This window comes from Chiloscyllium plagiosum, unplaced genomic scaffold (assembly GCF_037043375.1).
Source record: "Chiloscyllium plagiosum isolate Xiang-an unplaced genomic scaffold, Cpla_swu_hap1 HiC_scaffold_5, whole genome shotgun sequence".
Lineage (NCBI taxonomy): Eukaryota > Metazoa > Chordata > Chondrichthyes > Orectolobiformes > Hemiscylliidae > Chiloscyllium > Chiloscyllium plagiosum.
In genome coordinates, this window is record NW_028270143.1 from 55646571 (window position 1) to 55669719 (window position 23149).

General features: G+C 39.4%; 1 protein-coding gene across 5 annotated transcripts in view; it reads right to left on the bottom strand.

Annotated features, from left to right (window-relative positions):
• LOC122549888 (tyrosine-protein phosphatase non-receptor type 3-like) overlaps positions 1–23149 on the bottom strand; it is a 221382-nt gene that overhangs the window by 128619 nt on the left and 69614 nt on the right. For all 5 annotated transcript variants that reach the window (XM_087987187.1, XM_043690067.2, XM_043690066.2 and 2 more), the window contains exons 3-9: positions 19366–19473; positions 19213–19255; positions 17451–17520; positions 15465–15509; positions 8124–8176; positions 2937–3057; positions 2384–2471 (exon numbers count right to left, since the gene is read on the bottom strand). In XM_087987187.1, coding sequence (XP_087843313.1) covers positions 2384–2471; positions 2937–3057; positions 8124–8176; positions 15465–15509; positions 17451–17520; positions 19213–19255; positions 19366–19473 — 528 coding nt within the window. The remainder of the gene's footprint in view (positions 1–2383; positions 2472–2936; positions 3058–8123; positions 8177–15464; positions 15510–17450; positions 17521–19212; positions 19256–19365; positions 19474–23149) is intronic.

Sequence of the window (23149 nt, forward strand, 5' to 3'; positions counted from 1 at the left end):
GAATGTAATTTGCTGTGGGCCAGGATACAACTGAATGAAACTGGATAAATTAGAGATTGTAGACGGTGAAGGATGGAAGATTAGTCAGGAGGGCATTGGAATAGTTATGTCTGAAGGTGACAAAGTTATGAATGAATGCTTCAGCAGATGGTTTGAAAAAAAGGCAATTATGGCCAATTTCACAGAGGTCAGATTAGATAGTCATTATGAAAAAACACAACTAATCCATAACAGCATACATATTGACCATCTGTGCAATAAGTAATTTAATTAATAGCAATCAGCATAGATTGAGAAGCAGGAGATAAGCCTAGTCGACTTCTGAGGAAGTGGGAACCCAAGTGGTATGGGCACAGTGCTATGTTCTGGTTTACTTTTGGTGAAGTCTTACGTGAGAGGCTGTTAATTTATCCCAAGCTCTGTGGATTCAGTTTAAATCATGGAAACTTATAAGAAATTGGTAAAGCAACAGGAAATTATGATTGTGGTGCAGCAGCAAAGTGAGAGGAAATATTGAATGAAGTAGCTCAATACTAGTTCAATTATTGCTTCTCGTGTACATAAATTGCTTGCATTCATAAATGCAGTGCCAAGTAGCTACATCTGCAGATGATACTAAACTAAGAAGGTCAGTGCCATTAGAGGAGAAAGTTCAGAAATTAAAGAATGGTCAAGACAAATATTAATTCTGTAGAATAATGGCAGACAAAATTTCATGTTGCCAAGTATAAAATTAAAAAGGATAAACAGATTACATACAACCATCAGAAGTGTTAAAATAGTTATGAAGCCAAAGCAAACTTTGGATCTTCAACAATCATAAATTTTGCAGAGAACCAATCAATCAAGGAACGATAAAATACTAAACTAAACAGCTACCCAACAGTAAAATCCAAGTTACAAGAAATAACCCGATCAAAATACCGTCGTCAACTCACACCTTGAAAACTGTACTCAGTTCTGATAGCCAAGAACACAGAGATAGTCAAGCTTCTAGGAAGTGTCGAGAAAATCAAGTTATCTAAGATACGATGAATCACAATTAAACTAGGACTCTTTAGTCTATACAGGGAATACTTAAGAGATGACCATGCTAATTAAACGCAATATTTGTCATCCTCCTCAGAATCACCTATGGGTGGATTCTCTCAACATATGTATTCTAAAGTTCAGGGATCTCTACTGTCTGCTCTATTTGCTTTGTTGGGTGCAGGAGTACATCTCATCCTGGTTCCCTCAAATCAATCAATTAAACATATTGAATACAGAATTGAGGAGTTTCTATTTCTTCTAACTTAATATTCATCATCTTCATGGACAAAATGCCAAATAGTTTATAAAAAAAAGTGGTAGAAATAAATCGAATTACTCTTCTTTCACAATTTGGATTTGCAGGAAACAGCTCCTTTATTAGCTGTTATGTAATGTTTTTAAGGTTTTGTAATGCCAGACTGCCGTAAAGAATGACAAACATAAAACTGAGGGCACATCCCAAAAAGCAGCATACACACTGTGGATGTTACCCAAATGAGAAGAAAACTACCTTTATGATGGATGTCAACATCAAGTGCTGGACAGGTTCAGCAAGTCTAACAGCATTTGAGGAAAGAGAAACATAGTTAACATTTTTGAGTCCGAAATGGCTTTTCTTTGGAACTGAAATGTCCTAAGACAAGACACATTGAACTCTAAACGTTAACTCCGCTTTCCTCTTCACAGATGCTGCTAGACCTGCTAAATATTTCCAATGCTTTGTTTTATTTTAGATCTCTAGCATCTCAATATTTTGCTTTTACTTTTGATGTCATTTATTACAGATGAAAGAGGCAAGCTTTATACACAACTTTTTTGCTGAAATTAAATAATGTGCGCAAACATTTTTTTCCTTTTGGTGCAAGATTGCATTTATTATATTAGTCAGTTCCACTATTCATAAGGGAATAAGGCTCAGTTTAAACAGTGTCAAACTTACACTAATGGATCTCCTATTGTAATACTGTCTGGTTATTAATCTACCCTGCACCTTTAAGGTCACTGCACAAAGGAAGCATAAGGCATGGTTAAAAAAAACACTTTTTTCCAAAAGGCATGAAAAACCACAACAGAACTCTATCTCACAAATTAATGAAAAGCAGGCTAATTCTTCTTTCCAATGCTGGTGAAAGAATGTATCAGGAAATAATGTAGATCTAGCAACAAGATGAGAAACCCAAAACTGCATTCTAATTAAGCTCAGTAACATGACTTTCGGTTTATTTGTGGAGAGAGCAGAATTTGAAGGCTGAGAACAGCAAATTGCCCCAAATAATTTTAATCAATCACATTTCCACAAATTGGAATAAAACTCAATTACAAAGTTGATCATTTGCAGTGACAGGCTTACCCTTGCATTGTGCAATTCCACGCCATAAAATTCAAGGGTTTTTGCTATACTCAGGTAACCAAGTTCTGCTTCTGTTTGTTTAAGATCTCTAGAAAATGAATTTAAAAAAAAACACAAGATTGCCATGGGAACAACAGAAAAGGATTGCACAACAGTTCTAAAATATCACAGCATTTTACATAATACAAAATTAAATTTACTGTGTCAAAGATTTATGTGCAGAACTTTGCATTAAACAAGTTAATGAACTAAGACCGAGCTGCAAATAGATCTCAACAGCACCACTGAAGAACATTTTATTGAGTTTCAGTTTATTCACTACTAAACACAATTTGAGGTTATATCCAAACAGTTCTTAGTCCACAGAAGACATTAAGTGATTTACTGGCATTACTGGAACAACTGACCAGATAAAATGGATGCAAAGTGAAATTAAGTAATTATTAAGTTACAATTGTATAAAATTTTAAAACACTACAATTTAAAAAAGCTAATTAGAAACTAGTTAGTTTATTTTTACTATAGTCCTTTAATGAAAGCACTTTGGTTCTACCTGTGTTGTTTGTGCAAGGACATCACATTAGTTCGAAATTCTTGGTTTTTATCGAGTATAAAGTGGAAGTTTTCTATATAGCCAGGTTGATGCTCAGAAGGATTGTATTCTCCAAGTTCAGCTGTAAGGTTTAATCAACCATTAATATACATGTAATAGTTACCATTCCATCACACTCTTCATTTTTTAAGCAAATAGACCAGGGTCCTTGGCATATTTCATTCATTTTAAGCGACTCCTGCTACTGGAAAATGGAGGCTAAAAATCACCTCGACAAGGATTTTTCACAGTTTCAATCATATCTCTGCTTTTATGAATTTTATTCAATTTGCATTATGCAATTTTGTATTAAACAGTGAATAATAGTTAGCTTCAGATGAAATCAAATTCACCAAAAAATCTGCCTTTTTTTTTAGAAATGAGATTTTTCTTTGTGCGTGTGTCAAGGACCACAGAACATAATCTTTGAATATTGGGTTGCACTTTTAAGATCGAAGTGGGGAGGAATTTCTTATGTGCGGATAATGAATTTGTAGAATTATTTACAGCAAAGGCCTGTTGAGGTTGGGTCATTTAAGTATATTCAAGGCTGAGATAGCCAAATTTTTAATCACTAAGGAATCAAGAGTTTTGGCAAAGAAAGAGGAAAGTCGCATTGAGAATTATCAGACCAGCTATGATCTCACTTTCCACATCTATCCAGTCAAGTCCTCTAAGAATCTTGTATGTTTTAATAAGGTTGCCTTTCATTCTTCTATATTCCAACAAGTACATGCCCTATCTGCTCCTCATAAGACAGTCTCTCCATACCCTGGTATCAGCCTAGTGAACTTTCTTTTGACTGCCTCCAATGTCAGTATATCTTTCCCTGAATTAAGGGAGCCAAAACTGTTCACAGTATTCCAACTGTGGTCTGACTCTTGCCTTACATGTCTTAGCAAGACTTTTATTTCAAAGAGAATGGCTTATAAAGACTAATGTTTCCTTTGCCTTCCTATTACCTGAACCTGGTTGCTAGCTTTTTGTGATTCATAGACGAAGATTTCTAAATAGCTCTATTCCACAGCCTGCTACAGTCGTTCTCCATTTAAATAATATTCAACGATATTCTTCCGACCAAACTCCATAATCTTATATTTCTCCACATCATATTCTTCCTGGCAAGTTTTTGTCCATTTATCTAATATGTCAACATCCCTCTGTAGACTTTGTGTCATCCTCATTGCTTGCCTTCCCACCAATGTTTGAGTCATCCACAACCTTGACTATAGTACCTTCACTTTTCTCATCCAAGACAATTCAAAAGTTTCACCTCCCCCATAAGTGAAGAAATTCCTCACTTCAGTCCTAAATAGTTTTGACATTTATCTTGAGAATGTGTCCCTGGTTCTACAACCCCAGATCAGGGCAAACATCCTTTCTGCAACTCTCCTGTCTAACACTAAAAATTTTCTAAGTGTCAAATGAGATCAACTTACATTCTTCTAAACTCTAGAGAATACAGGCCATCTCCTGTATTTTACTCTTATACAAGAAGCAAGAGGATAACCAGAGAAAGGGTTGGTCTACTAAAGCATAAGGAAGGAAGGTTGTGTGTCGAACCTGAGAAAATAGGAGAGATTCTCAATGATTAGTTCGCATCAGTGTTCACTGAGGAACGGGAGGTAAAGAATGTTGAGATTAGAGATAGAATTTGTTTAGATTAGAGTGGTGCTGGAAAAGAATTTGTTTACTCTGGATCACGTTGTCATAAGGAGGGAAGATCTGTTGAGTAGGCTAAAGCATATTAAGGTGGGTAAATCCCCAGGATCAAATGGGATCTATCCCAGGTTGCTGAGGGAGGCGAATGATGAAATATTTGGGGCCCTGACAGATATCTTTGCAGCATCCTTAAACACTGGTGAGGTGCCGGAGGACTGGAGGGTTGCTCATGTTGTCCTCCTGTACAAGAAGGGTAGTAGGGATATTCCAGGTAACTACAGACCAGTGAGCCTAATGTCAGTGGTGGGAAAGGTACTGGAGAAGGTACTGAGGGATAGGATCTACTTATGTTTGGAAAAGAATGGGCTTATCAGTGATAGACAACATGGTTTTGTGCGGGGTAGATCGTGCCTTACCAAGTTAATAGAGCTCTTTGAGGGAGTGACCAAGTTGATAGATGAAGGAAGGGCTGTTGATGTCACATACATGGACTTTAGTAAGGCATGGTAAACTAATTGAGAAAGTTAAGTCACATGGTGTGCAGGGTGTTCTAGCTAGATGGATAAAGAACTGACTGAGCAACAGGAGACAGAGTAGTAGTTGAAGGGAATTTCTTAAAATGGAGAAAAGTGACCATCGGTGTTCCACAGGGATCAGTGCAGTTGGAGCCACTGTTGTTTGTCATATACATAATGATCTGGAAGATGGCATTGTTGGTCTGATCAGTAAGTTTGCAGATGACACGAAGATTGGTGGAGTAGCAGAAAGCAGAGGGGACTGTCAAAGAGTACAGGATAGATAGACTGGAGAGTTGGGCGGAGAAGTGGCAGATAGAGTTCAATCCAGGCAAATGTGAGGCAATACATTTTGGGAAGTCTAATTCTAGAGTGAACTAAACTGTAAACGGAAGAGCCTTGGGAAAAGTTGCTGAGCAGAGAGATCTGGGAGTTCATGTCCATTGTAACTTGAAGGTGGCTGCACAAGTCGATAGAGTGGTCAAGAAGGCATATGGTATGCTTGTCTTCATCGAACAGGGTAGTGAGTATAAGAGCAGGTAGGTCATGTTAAAATTGTACAAGACATTGGTTCGGCCGCATTTAGAACACCATGTACAGGTCTGGTCGCCACATTACCAAAAGGATGTGGACACTTTGGAGAGGGTGCAGAGGAGGTTTACAAGGATGTTACCTGGTATTGAATGTGCTAGCTATGAAGAGAGGTTGAGTAGGTTAGTATTGTTTTCATTAGAAAAAAGTAGACTGGGGGGGACTGATTGAGGTCTACAAAAGCATGAAGGGTATAGACAGGGCAGACAGAGATAAGCTTTTTCCCAGGGTGAGGGACTCAATAACGAGAGGTCATGTGTTCAAGGTGAGAGGCAAAAGGTTTAAGGGGGATATACACAGCAGGTACATTACACTGGACGGTAAGTGCCTGGAACGCATTGCCAGCAGAGGTAGTAGAGGCAGGCACGGTAGATTCATTTAAGGTGAGTCTAGACAAGTGCATGAGTAGATGGGGAGCAGAGAGATACAGATGCCTAGGAATTGGGAGATAGGTTTAGACAGTAGATTTCGATCGGCTCAAGCTTAGCGGGCTGAAGGGCCTGTTGCTGGGCTGTAAATTTTCTTTGTTCTTTGTTCCTCAATCTCTCTTCAAAGTACAATTCTGTTATCCCATGAATTAGTGCGACGAAGTTCCACTGCACTGCTTTATTGAAATTATGCCCTTTCTTCGATAAGAGAACTAAAGCTGGACACAATATTCCAAACTGGGTTTCACCAAGGTTCTATGCAATTGTAGAAAGGCATTATTAGTTCTGTACTAAACACCTCTTTCAATGGAAGGCCAAAATACCATTTTTTCTTAACTGCTTGATGAACCTGCATGCTAACTCTCAGTGACTTATGAATAAGGAAGGGCCTGTGCCCGAAACGTCGAATCTCCTGTTCCCTGGATACTGCCTGACCTGCTGTGCTGTTCCAGCAATAAAGTTTCAACTTTGATCTCCAGCATCTGCAGACCTCACTTTCTCCTATGAATAAGGATATACAAGTTCTTTTGGACATGAATACATCCCAACAAAATTTCTCACAATTTAAAAATATTTTGCAATACTGTTCCTCCTGTTATGGTGGGTAACTTCATACTTAGCTCCATTATATTCTACCTGCCACGTTTTCTAATGCTTTTAGTATCCATGTTCTTAAATGTTTGGATAAATTATTGATTTGGTGTATTTTTCACAGCATAGTCATTGCACTGGTGATCTTTCTATTTGCACTTTCCACCTCTGGCACACTGCTGAACATTTTGGTGAATGATCTGCACCGCACATTCCTTAGAATCAGCTCTATGCACTGCCAAGTGACTATTAATCTCCCATCAACATTGTGCCTATCTAGTTTTTTTTCCTCATTATTTGTGACACAGTTTTTTTTAAGATTAGATTAGATTCCCTACAGTATGGAAACAAGACCTTCGGTCCAACAAGTCCATAGCGACCTTCCAAAGAGACCCTCCAGACCCATTCCCCCAACCCTATGGGTAGCCCTGACTAATGCACTATGGGAAATTTAGCATGACCAATTCACCTTTGGATTGTGGGAGGAAACTGGAGCACCAGGAGGAAACCCACGCAGACACGGGGAGAATGTGCAAACTCCACACAGACAGCTGCCCGAGGCGACAATTGAACCCGGGTCCCTGGCGCTGTGAGGCAGCAGCGCTAACCACCTAGCCATCGTGCTGTCCTTAGTTGATGGCTTATTTTAGATTAGATTACTTAGTGTGGAAACAGGTCCTTCGGCCCAACAAGTCCATACCGACCCTCTGAAGAGCAATCCACTCAGACCCATTTCTCTACATTTACCCCTTCAACTAACACTATAGGCAATTTAGCATGGCCAATTCACCTAACCACTGTGCCACTCTTTCTGATAAAGATATATCTGACTCAAAATTTCTGCAGAGCTAGTTTCTCTCCAACTGTTTCTTACTCATTAGTGAACATTTCCAATCATCTGATCATATTCATGTCTTAACTGAATTTTGTTCTACATTGATCAAATTCCTTTAACATTCACAACTCTCAACTCTTCTGTAGTGTTCTGGAGCTCATCAAGATGTCGGATTATTCCAAACGATAACATGAATACAAATTGTTGCTGCAAGCCTGACTTTTTCTGAAATCAGTAGATCTTTTTAAAAGGATAAGCACGAGGTACGTATTTGCACAACATAGGCTGTTACTGATTCTAACTGGGGACAGTTTTAGGGTGACAATGGTAGTTTTGTTCTAAAAAGTTTATAATTTACAGATTTTAGAGTTCAAGTTAAGTTCAAGGAAGAGCTTGACAAATAATTAAAATAGGCATATTGAAACATTTCCTAAAGAAACATTATTTACATAAATAAATCAAATGCCAAAGACACTAAATCATAGTCAGATTACTGAAAATATTATGCTGCATTTTCACTACTTACACTGGACTGCATAAGAAGCAAGGAAGGCTGCTTTATTGTGAGGACAAGGCAACCTGGAAAACACAAACTTGGAGATTATATTGTCAGAGTAATGTGATAACATATCCATTTAATCACATATCCATTAAATATCCATGTGTGAAACGCACCACACTAATCGTTTATGATAGATTCTTAACAAGTACTTCTCATTATTATGCAGTTGCACTGTTACATAATCAAGCAAGTCTTTTGCAACATCCTTGTGCATCTGTACGTTTTTTTCAATTTAATTGAAATAAATGAAAGTGCAATTCCACAACTTCATACAAAAAATATTTTTTTAAAGTTGTTGATCAATAAAAGCTTCCAAAAATCATTCGTCATCAGTTACTTCAAAGAAACAACACAATCTGCATCTTTCAATCGAGCTCTATATTGGGCCTTAAGCCTGGAAGTCGAAGAAATTGAAAACCCTATGGTGGCACAACAAACAAGGATGAAGAATGTTTCTTCCATTTAGGCTCTGTGGAAGGAAACACTGATTTAAACACAAGGACTGGAACCAGCAAGGTATATTACAACCAATTAGATGAATCAAAGTTCAGGCTACAAGCTTCTGCCATCCAAAGCTTGTACTACAAGTAGTTTCAAAATAATCTGGGAGAGCAGGGAACCTCCGATCATAAATACTAGCTGTCTCTAGGATACCTGAGGCTACAGAATCAAAACATACAAACATGTAGAGGTAGTAAGGGGTTGGATGAGACTTTTTAACTCTGATTATAAATAATCAGCAATAATTTTGGTCAATAATTGATCAAAATTGTTTCTGTTTGTCTACCTCAACTCCACATTTCCACACTATTGCTATTTCCATTAGTATCCACAAATCTATTGCCTTCTATCTTTTGTAGAATCATTGACTAACAACATTGTTCCCAGCTCTCATGGTAGACATTTCCAAAGTTTCAAACCCTTTCAAGTTAATTTCTGTCCTCAGTCCTAAATTATTGACCTCTTGTTCTGAAAATGTGATTGGATATTTGATTTCCCAGCAAGGGAAACATTTTCTCATCTTCGATCATATCGAACCCTTAAGAATTTTATATGGTTTAATTAGATCATATCTCAAGCATATAAACTCTAAGGAATACAGGACTAGTCTATCCAATCTCTCCTCAAACGGTCAATCCCTTCATCTAACAAGTCCAGTGAAAGTCTCAATGTTGTCAATGGTGAGTATATTGATTTGGGGATGTATCAGGGAAAGCAGACAACACTGTTCTATTCGGTGTTAAGGGAAATGGAATTAAGCCTAATGAATTGCAGAAGTGCTTGGAAAGCATCAATGGCTTGTACTTTGATAACATATTGAAACATCCCGAAGGAATTCAAAAATCCAACACAACAAACACCAATTATGAATTTAAAATGTTATAGAAACGTGATCAAAGGTGCCAGGGACACAGATTTTGAACAGCTTTAGAAAATGACATGGTAGAAAATGGCTGTAGGAAGAGAACATCTCTATATAAAAAAAAGGGGAGAAAATTGCTAAGTAGAGTACAAATAAATAAACCCCTCTCCCCACAACCCCAAAGACAATATTAACAGTAAGGTAAAGAAAGGGAATAATATTAAAAAAGGGGGAGTGTAAACTGGAGTGGGGAGAGTAAAACAACACCAATTAACTCTGACAATTTATCTAAGAGAGTCCAAAAATTCCTTGGCCTTTTCCGGCGATCCGAAGTTATACATGGACCCTTCATGATTAAAGCGTAGCGTTGCTGGGTAGCGCAAGGAGTACTGAATATTTAAGTCCCTTAAACACTTCTTCGCTTCGTCAAACGCCTTCCTCTTTCGGACCAGAGCTGGGGAAAAGTCTTGGAATAACGTAATCTCAGATCCTTTAAAAGTCATGGCTTGGGGATCTTTCCCAAGATTTCTGGAAGCTTCTAAGAGCATCTGCCTCTCCTTATAGTCTGCAGCCGGAACAGGACTGGACGGGAGGCGCTGGTTCGAGCCGGGCCTGAGTATTGCAACCCAGTAGGCCCATTCCACCCTTACCTGGCCTGATCCAGCCTTTAGATTTAAAAGCTGTGGAAGCCACTGCTCAAGAAACGCTGTAAGCTGGCCTTCCTCTTCCCGTTCGGGAAGGCCCAGCAAATGAATATTTTTTTCGACGACCTCGATGTGATTCTCTAAGGTCCGCACTCGCTTTTCGAGAGTCTGGACCCGATCCACGGCCGATTCTGCTATAGTCTCAGAGGTCGTGGCCTTTAGCTCCGCCCCTCCAACTCGGCACTCGATTTCCTTGATGTCTGGGTCGTGCTTTTGTAGCGCGGCCGAGAGCGAATCCCACTGGCTCCGGGACTCTTCGATGAAGGCGTCGATCCTCGTGTCAAGTTTGGAACTATTTCCACGAGGCTCGCCACCGTAGATAATTCCCCCAGGGCGGCTGCCAACGCCTCAGCTGCAGCTGGGGAGGCGTTCCTGCCTGCTGAGAACTGCGGGCTCCCTTTCCTTTAGCCATTTTTACAGGAGATGAGATTGTTTAAATTCAGTACAGAGCAACTAATTACATTAAGTAAAAACTATTTTAAATGATTTGATGAGTGTGGTGGAGGCGGGTGGCCCACTTTGCCCAAGTCTTGGGAGGAGCACTACAGACTCAGACTTGCTGGGTCGCCACCATCTTGGATCCCCCGAGAACATCTCAAACAACTGCTACAATACATGATCTTACAAAGAGAATTCTGGGGAAACTTAGGAGGTCTGGTAGCGTATGGAGACAAAAAGAGAGTTGACATACTGAGTCTGGGGTGTGTCTCTTCTTGTGATAATGCTTTCTTTTTAAAAGATTATTTTGTCCTTTTTTTTTGAAGAGAGGTTGTAAAGACAGAGGTGGCAAAATGGCTACTGCCTAAGTCAACATCAGAGGAGGACTTAGTTTTTTTGTAAAACAGTTGCACAATGGAAGGGGAATGGCCTTCAGGCATTCTAGTTTTCTTTAAGTTGTAGCAGTCACAAGATGTTTGAGTCCAAAAAGTATTGTAAGCTTCAGGACATCATTCCTAAATGACTGTTTCTGAAATCTCTCTGGATGTTGTTCCCTCCTGCCTTTAAGAATCTGTGTTTGAATTTATCTTTTTGCCAAGTGGTGTGTTTATGGGATGTTACTATATTGGAACAGTTAATTAGTTAAGTTACTTTATTGAATATTCAATTAAGATTTCCAATAGTGTTTAAATAAATTGCATTTTGTTTAAAGCCGAGTGGTTTGACCAGTATCAACACCTGGAAAACCCACTTCACGTCTACCTTTAAAATAAGAAAAAGTTAAGGTCTAGGCTATCTTCTTAAAATATTTTGAGGGGTTCTGGACTGGCCCATAACAATCTCTGCTTTGAAGAGGAGTCATAATGGACTCAACGTTAATTTTGTTTCTCCTTCTACAGATGCCATCAAGTCTGCTGAGTTTCTCTAGCATTCTTTATGCTTGTTTTACATTTCCAGCATTTACAGTACTTTGTTTTCACATGATGCTTGATCAACAGGAATAAGGTGCAGTAAAAGATTAACCCTGATGGATGCACTGTGATCAATAATTTAATGGGACAGTAAATCAGGTCTACGTACACATTCTGCAAATACTCATCTGCATTACTGTTCCTGCCTTTCAAAACAGGCCCTGACATATTTGGGTTGAAAGCCCTACTTCAATCCCACATAACAGTACTGAACTTTAAGTCGAACCTCTGATGCTTGATATCATGTGAACAGAAGATCATATGTACCTAACATATGTTTTATAGATTCGGGAGAAACTGTTCCCAAACAAACAGATTATAATTGTGTCCTCTGGCCCTCAAAAGAACCAAAATGCAAGAGGATAAGTTTTTCACACAATGTGTAGTTAGGGTACAGAATATACTGCTTGGAACTATGGTGGAGGTGGGTTGAATTCAGGAAATCAATAAGGCATTGGATGACTATTTAGCTATAAATAATGTGCTGCATTATGTGGAAGAAATAGGAAATTAGGAGAGCCACTGCAGATATGATGGACTGAATGGTCTCCTTCTGCACCATAACAATTGCGTAATTCAGTGTACACAGAAAATTTGCAATCTCTAGGAAAATAGTATTGAGTAAAATATTAGAACTAAGTTGAGAAGACCTCTAGCCCTAGCGATGTTCATCTTAAAGAAGTAGCTAGTGAGATACTTGGAGACAGTGAGGTCAGCAGATGCTGGAGATCAGAGTTGAGTGCATGATACTGGAAAAGCACAGCAGGTCAGGCAGCATCCGAGGAGCAGGAAATCGACGTTTTGAGCCGGAGCTCTTCATCTGGAATGAGGCTGGAGGCTTGGGGGTGGAGAGATAGATGGGAGGGGATGGGGTGGGGGTGGGGAGGTAGCTGAGAGTATAATTGCTGGATGGAGGTGGGAGTAAAGGTGATAGGTCAGAGAAGAGGGTGGAGCAGACAGGTGGGAAGGAAGATTGACAGGTGGGACAGGTCACGAGGGCGGTGCTGAGCCAGAAGGTTCGAACTGGGGTATGGTGGGGGGCCGGAAATGAGGAAACTGGTGAAGTCCACATTGATGCCCTGGGGTTGAAGGGTCCCGAGGCGGAAGACTAAGGCATTCTTCCTCCAGGCGTCTGATGTGAGGGAGTCGTGGAGGAGAAGGCCCAGGACCTGCATGTCCTCGGCAGAGTGGGAGGGGAAATTGAAATGTTTGCCCACGGGGTGGTGGGTTGATTGGTGTGGGTGTCCCAGAGATGTTCTCAAATGTTCTCTGCGAGAAGGTGTCCAGTCACCCCAATGGAGAGGGGACCGCATCAGATACAATAAATAACAATATGTGGAAGTGCAGGTGAAGCTTTGATGGATGTGGAAGGCTCCTTTGGAGCCTGGGACAGAGGTAAGGGGGGAGGTGTGGGCGCAGGTTTTGCAATTCCTGCGGTGAAAGGAAGGAAGGTGCTGGGAGGGGAAGGTGTCTTGTTAGGGGGGGTGGACCTGACCAGGTAGTCGCGGAGGGAAACGTATCCCTGGTGGTGGGGTCCATTTGTAGGTGGCGGAAATGTCGGCAGATGATGCAACATTCGCTCCAATTGCCTGCTGTGCTCTTCCAGAAACACACACTCATCTAGTGAGATAGTTAGCCAACTGGTTTTAATTTTCCAGAAATCCCTAAATTTGAGAAGGTGCCATTGGATTAGAAGATAGAAAGCACAAGTCCTTTAATGAAAAGGGGTCTTGAATCTTTGGAATTCTATATTCCAGAGGGCTGAGAGTGCTCAGTCATTGGTTAGGCCACTTTCGGAATAGTATGTGCAATGCTGGTCTCCCTCCTATAGAAAGGATGTTGTGAAACTTGAAAGGGTTCAAAAAAGATTTAGAAGGATATTGCTAGGGTTGGAGGGTTGAACTACAGGGAGAGGGCTAAATAGGCTGGGGCTGTTTTTCCTGGAACGTCGGAGGCTGAGGCGTGACATGAGGGGCATGGATACGGTAAATAGACAAGGTTTTTTACCCTGGGGTGAGGGAGTCCAGAACTAGAGGACATAGGTTTAGGTTGAGAGGGGAAATGCATAAAAGGGACCGAAGGGGCAACCTTTTCATGCAGAGGGTGTCACGAGTATGTAATGAACTGCCAGAGAAAGTGGTAGAGGCTGGTACAATTACAACATTTAAAAGGCATCTGGAAGGGTACCTGAATAGGAAAGATTTAGAGGGATATGGGCCAAGTGCTGGAAAATGGGACTAGGTTAGTTTAGGATATCTGGTCGCGTGGACAAGTTGGATCGCAGGGTCTGTTTCTGTGCTGTACATCTCTACGAATATATTTAAGAGTTGACAGATATTTATATACTAATGGGAGGAAATGGCATTGAAGTGAATGATCAGCCATGATTGTACTGAATAATAAAGCAGGCTTAATGGGTTACTTGTGCTCTTATGTTTCAAAAATCTTATTGTATTGTGAAGCAGACTTCTTCTTTTGCTGCTAATTCTTATAAATGGAGAAACATGGATAATTAAGACAGAAAATCTTCCCTGGAAACTGAAGGAAAAGTCAAGGCGTTGACAGTCAGATTTTCTAAGATTAAAATTGGTTATGGGAAAAGAAGTGTGGGAAGAGATTAGAAACCTTTTTGAAGGCAGTCTTAGCAATACAGGAATATTCTTTTTGAAATCAGCAGAAATACTGAGGCCAGGAAATATCAACATGTCTCAGTGGTCACATTCCTCTTTCAAGTAAATAAGTTAACTGATTTGAAACTTATTTTAGAAATTTCAGTACAACAATTTGGCAGATGCTTCTGTACAGCATTATGGTGGTAATGCAGTGTTAAAGGTGCAATTTTTCTCAATGACACATTAAACCAATGCCCCATCAGCTTGTTCTAGTTGTCAAACAGGATCTCATAGCATAACTCAGGGTAAGGAAAAGCACATGAACTAAACAATATTTTCTTAACCACTATCAAAATGGAATAATTGCCTCAATTGTACACAAATTGCTTGAGGTTTGCATGGCACATGAAACAGTGCTGCATTTAACCCTTTCAACACAACCTCTCACACCAGCCCTTGCCCATCCTCCCAAATCTAGGACACTCCCCTTTTGTCTTTTTTTAAAATGTTAAGCTTTTATGCTGTTAGCTAATATTCTGGATTAAAGCTACAATTTAGTAACATGTATGCGCAGATAAATATCTGTAGAATTGTCATTATGTCAATAATGTAAATATGCTATCCTGATTTTTAAAAAAATTCTTATGCAAGATGTGGACATTGCAAACATATGCTGTCCATCTCTAATTATGCTTAAATGAGTGATTGCTAGATCATTTCAGATGGCAGTTAAGAATTGATCACAGGTTGCTTTGGATGTAGAGTCACATTTAGACCAGACTGTGTAAGAATGGCAGACTTTCTGGATGTTAGACTAGCTTTAGTACCAAAACTATTGATTTCCTTCCTTCGAGCATTTTAATGTGGTTAGATTAGCTTTAATACCAGAAAAGTTAATTGAAATAAAATTCAACCAGGTGTGATCGTGGGATTTGAATCCATGTTCTCAAAACCTTTCCCTGGGCCTCTTCATAACAGTGGCATTACTACCAGACCACCACCTGCTCATAATAATGAATTGAATCAGGTTTTAAGTTCGCATTCAGTTTGACAATTTCTTCACTCAAGGTAGATGTACCGATCATTAACATGCATTTGAATTATTCATGCGTAATATTTAAAATTGAAAAGTTATTGAAAGGAATCAATACAGGTTAAAATTTACGACCTGTTCATTGCAGCTAAACTAATGCATGCTGCACAAAAAAAATATTTACCTTCCATCAATAAAGTCCCTCTTCAGTTGTAAAAAATATAAGTGCCTGAAAAGTAGATGAAAATGTTAAATATCAGTGCACAATCTAATCATAGATATTGTTTAAAATCCGAGGATTCCAATGCGTATCAGCATTCAGATCTACAAAGTTTGAATGGGATACTTTTCGAGAACAACATTCTGGAACAAATTTACTAAGTCACATGAATATAGAATTCTGAACTTATACTGAATTTCATATAATACTTGGTTGTCTCTTAGGATATAAATGACTTAAACAATAGCGATTTTGAAACCATTTCTTATTGCTGAAATGATGTCAGTGACTGCAATGTCTGGACCAAAATTTTCAATTGGTCAATAATGCTCTTACTAACAATAATCCAACTAAGAACTCAATCTATATCACATCATGTTCCAACATAAAAAGATGAGATCTAAGCTCGTGTTTTCCAATTTAAAGGCCAGAGTCTGTTTCCATGTCACACAGTAACTGGATCTTAGAAACACATCAACATATTTTCTAAGAATCAAACTCTAGTGGCATTGTTCACAGGGAGGCAACACCAAGAATCAGACAAAAGTCATAAATAAATTCTTAAAAGAAACAGAGTAATGGACATTGTATGAACAAAGCTCAAGACATACTGGATCATTTCTGGGGAAAGACAGAAAACAAAACTAAATCTTGAGAAATCTGACAAAAGATAGATGACTGAGCACCAAAGCCAATGTACTTCTAGCAGGAAATGGGCAATGTCAACTTTTTTTTTGCAATTATTTTTGTATGATTTCTATGATCCAAGCTGTATCTCACTGTCTCAGTAAACGTATTATCGGATTGTCATCAGGCTGGTGAACTTTTTCCCAGGGTAGGGGAGTCCAAAACTAGAGGGCATATATTTAAGATGAGAGGGGAAAGATTTAAAAGGAACGTAAGGGGCAGCCTTTTCCACAGAGAACGTGGTGCGGGTTTGCAATAGGCTGCCACAGGTGGTGGAGGCGGCGAGTACAATTATAACATTTAAAAGGCATCTGGATGGGTACACAAATAAGAAGAGTTTACAGAGATATAGGTGAAATGTGAGTTTACGATATCTGGCTGGTGCGGATGAGTTGGACCAAAGCCTCTATTTCAGTGATGTATAATTCTGATTCTATAACTGAAAGGAAGAGTTGAGATTCTGTATTTTTGCTTTATTTTCTGTATTTTAATTTACTATATTTTATTGCTATATAAATTGGCAGCACGGTGGCTGAGTAGTTAGCACTGTTGCCTCTCAGTGTCACAGACCTGAGTTCAATCCCAGCCTTGGGTGACTGTGAAGTTGTATGTTCTCCCAGTGTCTGCATGGGTTTCCGCTGGGTGCTCAGGTTTCTGCCCACAGTCCAGAGATGTGCAGGTAGGTAGATTGACCATGCTGAATTATTCAGTAGTGTCCAGGGATGTGCAGGCTGGGTGGACTAGCCATGATAAATGTGGGGTTATGGGGATAGGGTGGGGCATCTGGGTTGGGTGGCCTGTTTTAGAACTGCAGGGATTCTCTGATTCTTCAGAATGGAATGGAGATCTGCATGTAACAGGCTGAAAATGCAACAGGTGAAGAAATGTGCCCATAGCAGAAGTAGACAAAACCTGCTCAGCACTTTTTGGGAGTCAAAGATAAGTTAACTATCCCCCATTTTCACACTACTACTATTCTAGGATTTCTCAAAAATAAACCATTTTATAGAAATTCATTCAGCCTGTAACTTTGATTTTGCAATTTTTAAAATCATGCAGATAACTACACTATAGAATGTGTTAAATGCAAGGCTTTGAATTACATATTCAAGTCTGAAATTTAAAATGGAATTCCAATTCATTAAAATTTTGTGCATTAAGCAATAGCCAATTGACTAAATATCACTATTAACATTCCTAGGTTCTGCACGTGCACAATGGAGGTATTCTGCCAGATGTTGTACTTACATGCACATTGCCTACCTTGTCTGTTCTTGCTGCAGAGCATTTGGGTCTGTTACAAAAAATCTCACTCGGACATTTAGCGCCCCACCTGAAATATTTTGGGTAAAAATAGAAGAGACACATTTACATTGTTGAACCTTAAATTTTTAAGAAGTTGTGCGCGCCAGGATATAGAACTCCTTGCACTTCAAACACCTACTATCTGCATCATGTACACTTCCAGTCAAGTATAGCAAGAGCAGGCATAAAATATCCCTCTACACTGCTGCAAAAACATGCTTTATCTCTAATCTCAGAGCAACAAGTTGTACTTAATGTAGTAATATGTTCCAAGGTATTTTGCTGGAGTTTTATGTAATAACATTTGGCACCGTTCCATTAAGGTTAGGGCAGATGACCAAAAGTTTGGTTAAAGAAGCATTCAAGATATAGAAAGTAAGGTGTAAAGGTGGCAAATAGAGGAAATTCTGTGAGCTAAAGCCTTAACAGCTGAAGGCTTGGCTTCTAATAGTGAAATGATTAAAATTGGAGATGCTCAAGAAGCCAGAAGTAGGCAAGTGCTGATCTCTTGGAGATATGTCTAAGAAGTGCACTTTTGTTGAAGTGGAGCATCTAAGATAACAGCCTTCAAGAACACTGTCTCAGTCCACACTTGCTGGGAAAACGATTAACGCTGAACTCCCACAGTCAGCAGCTTTTGTATTCTATTTTCCACAGCATTTCTTGTAGACAATGTCTAACATTACTTCAGACACTATAGCATAGAACTTTTTTGCCTCCCAGCAAGGGTCTGAGACTTGAAGGACTTATGCCTGAAGCATCGATTCTCCTGCTCCTCAGATGCTGCCTGAGCTGCTGTGCTTGTTCCAGCGCCACATTTTTTGACTCTGACAAACCAGTGGTGAGACAGGAGAGAAATGTGGCATTGCTACATAACACATTTAATGACATTAAAATTTAGTCCAAATAATTAAATGGCTCTTTCACCAGAATTTGGATAAGGTTATGAACAACTACAAGCCAATTCGATAGAGGTTCCATTTCTAGTGGTGCAGCAGCACTACTGACTTCTTTTGCTGTTACGCAATAAACTACCCAAAGTAAATTTGTCATCTTATAAGCTAAATACTGCATTCATATTGTTTTGATTAACACAGTGGTTTGTGTTGTAGTACAGCTCCCTGGTTTAGTTACTGGCCTGTTCTAAGCTCTATGTCATTTGGGCCACAACAGTTGTGTTCAGCAAGAGTTGGATTGTTAGCCAGTCACTCCTTTAAAGTCCACAAGGGGATATTGAACAAAAGCAAGAACTCAACCATGACATGTATAAGAATTCCAATACTCAACAGTTCAGGTGACTAGTTCAAGAGTCATATGTTAGATATGGCAGAGACAAACAAAACAACATTTTGAGGCACAGAAAGAAAATCTTTTTTATTTGAACAAGCATTGTGTAAGTTTGAGCCATTTTATGATAGAATGGAACTAACTTGAAGCTATCAGCAAAGCTAATTACTGGAGCATCAAACAATCTCTTAAACACATTAGGAAGAAACATTGTAATCAAGAAACTGTGTTGTGTGTAAACTGAAATATCATTGCCTGTTTCCTAAAGCACATACTTGTCCATATTTCCATACATTTTTATTCCAGGCATAAAAGGTTAGTTGCATGATTTCCTTTGAAGAAATAAACTAAAACTGAAATAAAGGCTAAATAATTAATGTGAACAGTTTTGGAAGGTTAATAATACTTAGTTAAAGTAAGTCAGTAGGCTTACCTTTAAGCTGTTTCCTGATAGGTTTACTAGGTTCAAGCCACCTCTGTGCATGAAATATTAGTAAATCCAGGTTAGATTTTATGTTCAAGTTAGTATCAAAAGGCGTGCATAGAAGAAATAACGTTTGAACTTTAAAAAATAAAATGTACTTACAGGACACTCTATTGAGTCATCTATAAATTGCAAACCAAAATATTCCTTTTCAATCAAGTCCAGGTGTTTATAGACCATATCCAACAGAACTTGACCGACATCTTGTTTCTGTAAAAGTGTATAGTAAAATAGGGAAAAAGTCAGCATGGTTTCATCTAGGGGAGGTAATGCCTGCCAAATCTGCTAGAATTCTTTGAGGAAGTAAAAAGCAGGTTAGACCAAGGAGAATCAATGGATGTTATCTACCTGGACTGCAGGGAGGCCTTTCACAAGGTGTCGCACAGGAGGCTACTGAGTAAGATAAGAGGCCATGGCGTCAGATGCAAGGTGTGAGCATGGATAGAAGTTTGGCTGTCTGGCAGAAAGCAAAAAGTGAGGATAAAAGGGTCATTCTCAGGATGGCAGCCGCTGACAAGTGGTGTTCCACAAGGATCGATGTTGGGACGATAACTTTTCACTTTATACATTAACAATCTAGATGGAGGAACTCAGGGCATTCTGACTAAGTTTGCAGACAATACAAAGATAGGTGGAGTGACAGGTAGCATTGAGGAAGCAGGGAGGCTGGCGAAGGATTTGGACAAGTTAGGAGAGTGGGCAAAGAAGTGGCAGATGGAGTACAACCTAGGAAAGTGAGGCCATGCACTTTGGCAGGAAGAATAGAGGCATGGACAATTTTCTAAATGAGGAAAAAATTCAGAAGTCTGAAGTACAAAGACACTTGGGAGTTTAGATTAGATTAGATTCCCTTTAGTGTGGAAACAGGCCCTTCGGCCCAACCAGTCCACACCGACCCTCCAAAGAGTAACCCACCCAGACCCATTGCCCTCTGACTAATGCACCTGACACTATGGGCAACTTAGCATGGCCAATTCACCTGACCTGCACATCTTTGGACTGTGGAGTTAAACCGGAGCACCTGGAGGAAACCCACGCAGACACGGGGAGAATGTGCAAACTCCACACAGACAGTTGCCGGAGGCTAGAATCGAACCTGGGACCCTGGTACTGTGAGGCAGCAGTGCTAACCACTGAGCCACCGTGTTAAGAGGAGGTTCACAAGAATGGTCCCAGGAATGAAAAGCATAACATATGAGGAATGTTTGAGGTCTCTGGTTTATACTCTTTGGAGTTTAGAAGGACAAGGGGGGGATCTAAATGAACCATACAGAATACGGAATGGCCTGGACACAGTAGATGTTAGGAAGATGTTTCCATTGGTACGACAGACTAGTACCAGAGGGCACAGACTTAGGGTAAAGGGAAGACCTTCTAGAACGGAGATAAAGAGAAACTTCTTCATTGCTACAGAAGGTGGTGGAAGCCAGGTCATTGAGTACATTTAAGGCTAAAGATAGGGATCAAGGACCAAGGGTTATGGGAGAATGGATTGAGAAACGTATCAGACATGATTGAATGGCTGAGCAGACTCGAAGGGCTGAATGGCCTACTTTCTGCTCCTATGTTTTATGGTCTGTGCCAGAGCTTGTCCACTCCGACTGCTTTTATTTTTCTTTGTCTTTCTGTTTCTGTCTCTTATTTTAAGAAAAATATTTACCTTGTCCTGAGCTTGGACGGTATTGGCGATGGTGAGAGTCCAGTGCGCGCAACTCGTAGGAGAGTGAGCGCATGGTTACTTGTCGGAGCAAGCACAGGACTTGGAATTAGTGGCTGCTATATTGGCAGATGCAACACTGGCAAGGTTGGCCCAGCTGCAAAAGATGGCGCCCGAGGATCGGTGACTTTGATGCTGTTTGGGTTCTGGTGTAGTCGGCAGTGAAGTGATGGAGGGATGGCGGAACAGTTGACAGTGATGCCTGGCTCAGGACTGATGGACTCTCTTCATGCTATATCTTTCTTTTTTTCCCCCCTTATTCTTAAATAATTCAAAATAGCACCTTCATGGTGACAAATGAAAACTTTTCACTGTGTTTTGTTGTATTCTTACTGTAGAATATATGTGACAAAAAAAAAATCAAATCTGTACTCCAAACATGGCCTCACTCATGTCCTGTACAAGCCCAGTATGAGTATAGGAGTTGAAACTTCAATGTTACTCAATAGTTATTATAGCTCATGAGGTCACAAAATAAATACAGATAAAGTGGGACATTCAGCTCATCTTAATTTACCAATTCAAAAAAAATGGATCATTCAATCCCCACGGAATTACTCTTTATTCCTTGCATTGATCGTTCTTGGTGTAAAAACAATTCCTTAACTAAGTTCTAAATTCATCTTTTGCACTCACTACAGATCAGCAATTAAATTCATCTATCTCATCTAACCTACGGGCAATTTGTTTGATTGTAAGACTTCCCACATGTTGTTACCTGGATTTCAAAGAAATAATGAGTGGTCAAAAAAAAAATTATAGCTTCATATATCTTGTCTAAAAATAGTGAGACAATGCATTGCAGCACAGAAATAAATATACGAGTAACAGGATTTATAAATCACAATGTGAATTCGAAACGGGAAGGATAATATCGTTACTGATGGACATCAACTTTCAATGGACAATGATTCTAAGAATTTTCGTTATCTCTAGTCAGTGTAACAGGCATAGTCCTACATTATATTGGGGTTGAATAGCACAGTTCAATATATTGGATTCAATAGCAAAACACAATTTTCTTGCTCCATCAATTAGAAAATTGCAGCATTCCCCAAAATTACTATATTCTATATCCCTGATAAGACTTTTCTGTTCAAATAGTTTGTTCCCCAAACACAGATGAGTATACAAAGAATAGGTATAAAAATTATTAAAACTGCTTCCTCACTTTTTCTCTTTCCCTATTCTCAGGCCATGCTCACCATGCTGGAACATAATGCTGTGACCTTCTAACTTTTTAATCCCAACATCCATTACAGTTTTGTGGTTAGATTTGATTTATTGGCCATTACACCAATGAAATACATGCAGAACATTTGATGATATTTGACTAAGCAACAACAATACAGAAGTAGGGAATTATGAAATTTGTCATGGTCTCCTGAGTATACCATCTGAATAACGTGAAGCAGTATAATTATGAACATTTCTTTCTTGAGGCCTTGATATCCAGGATAGGACACACTGTTTCCCACTCTGGGGAATATGAAAAATAGTGAATAAAATGTATCCTTGTCCTTATCTGTTATTTCCCAAATCACTGTAGATAACTGCAACTAGTTTACTATTATTCTATAAATAACAACTGAAGGTCATTCGGAAGCTGAAAGCAGATGAGCAGGTTTCTTGATGATCTTCCAGAGCTATTCAGCTATTATGCTGCTCATCCAAATGTCTGAAGGCCAGATGACCATCCTCAAGATCATGGAATCTTGGTTTTACACCAACCAGGGATAAGGGGACACAGCTGCTTATGTCAGATAAGATCTAAGCTGAAAGAAAGTTTTTCTTTCCTCAAGCCTGGCTTCTGTCCTCAAGCCAAACCTTAATCGACTTGAGAAAACCAGAATATGATCCGCCTGCAAAGGTACAAAAAAAAGTTGTTTCTGCTCTTAGTGAAGATAACACAAAAGTAGGAGGATTCTGACAGTTTCTATCAAATTTAAGTATATAATGAGGCCCCACTTGCTTAACAAATAAATGTTTTCCACTGAAGAATCAAGTGCTATCAAAAGCTTGAGGAAAGAAACAAGGAGGTAAGGCAAGACCTTACATCAAGAGAGCCCATTGTGTCTGCTGTTAAGGCAAAGCCTTGACCAACAGAAAGGATTGCTCATTGAAACACTAATGGACAATCAAGGCAAAGCAGCCACAAGTTATTGGAAT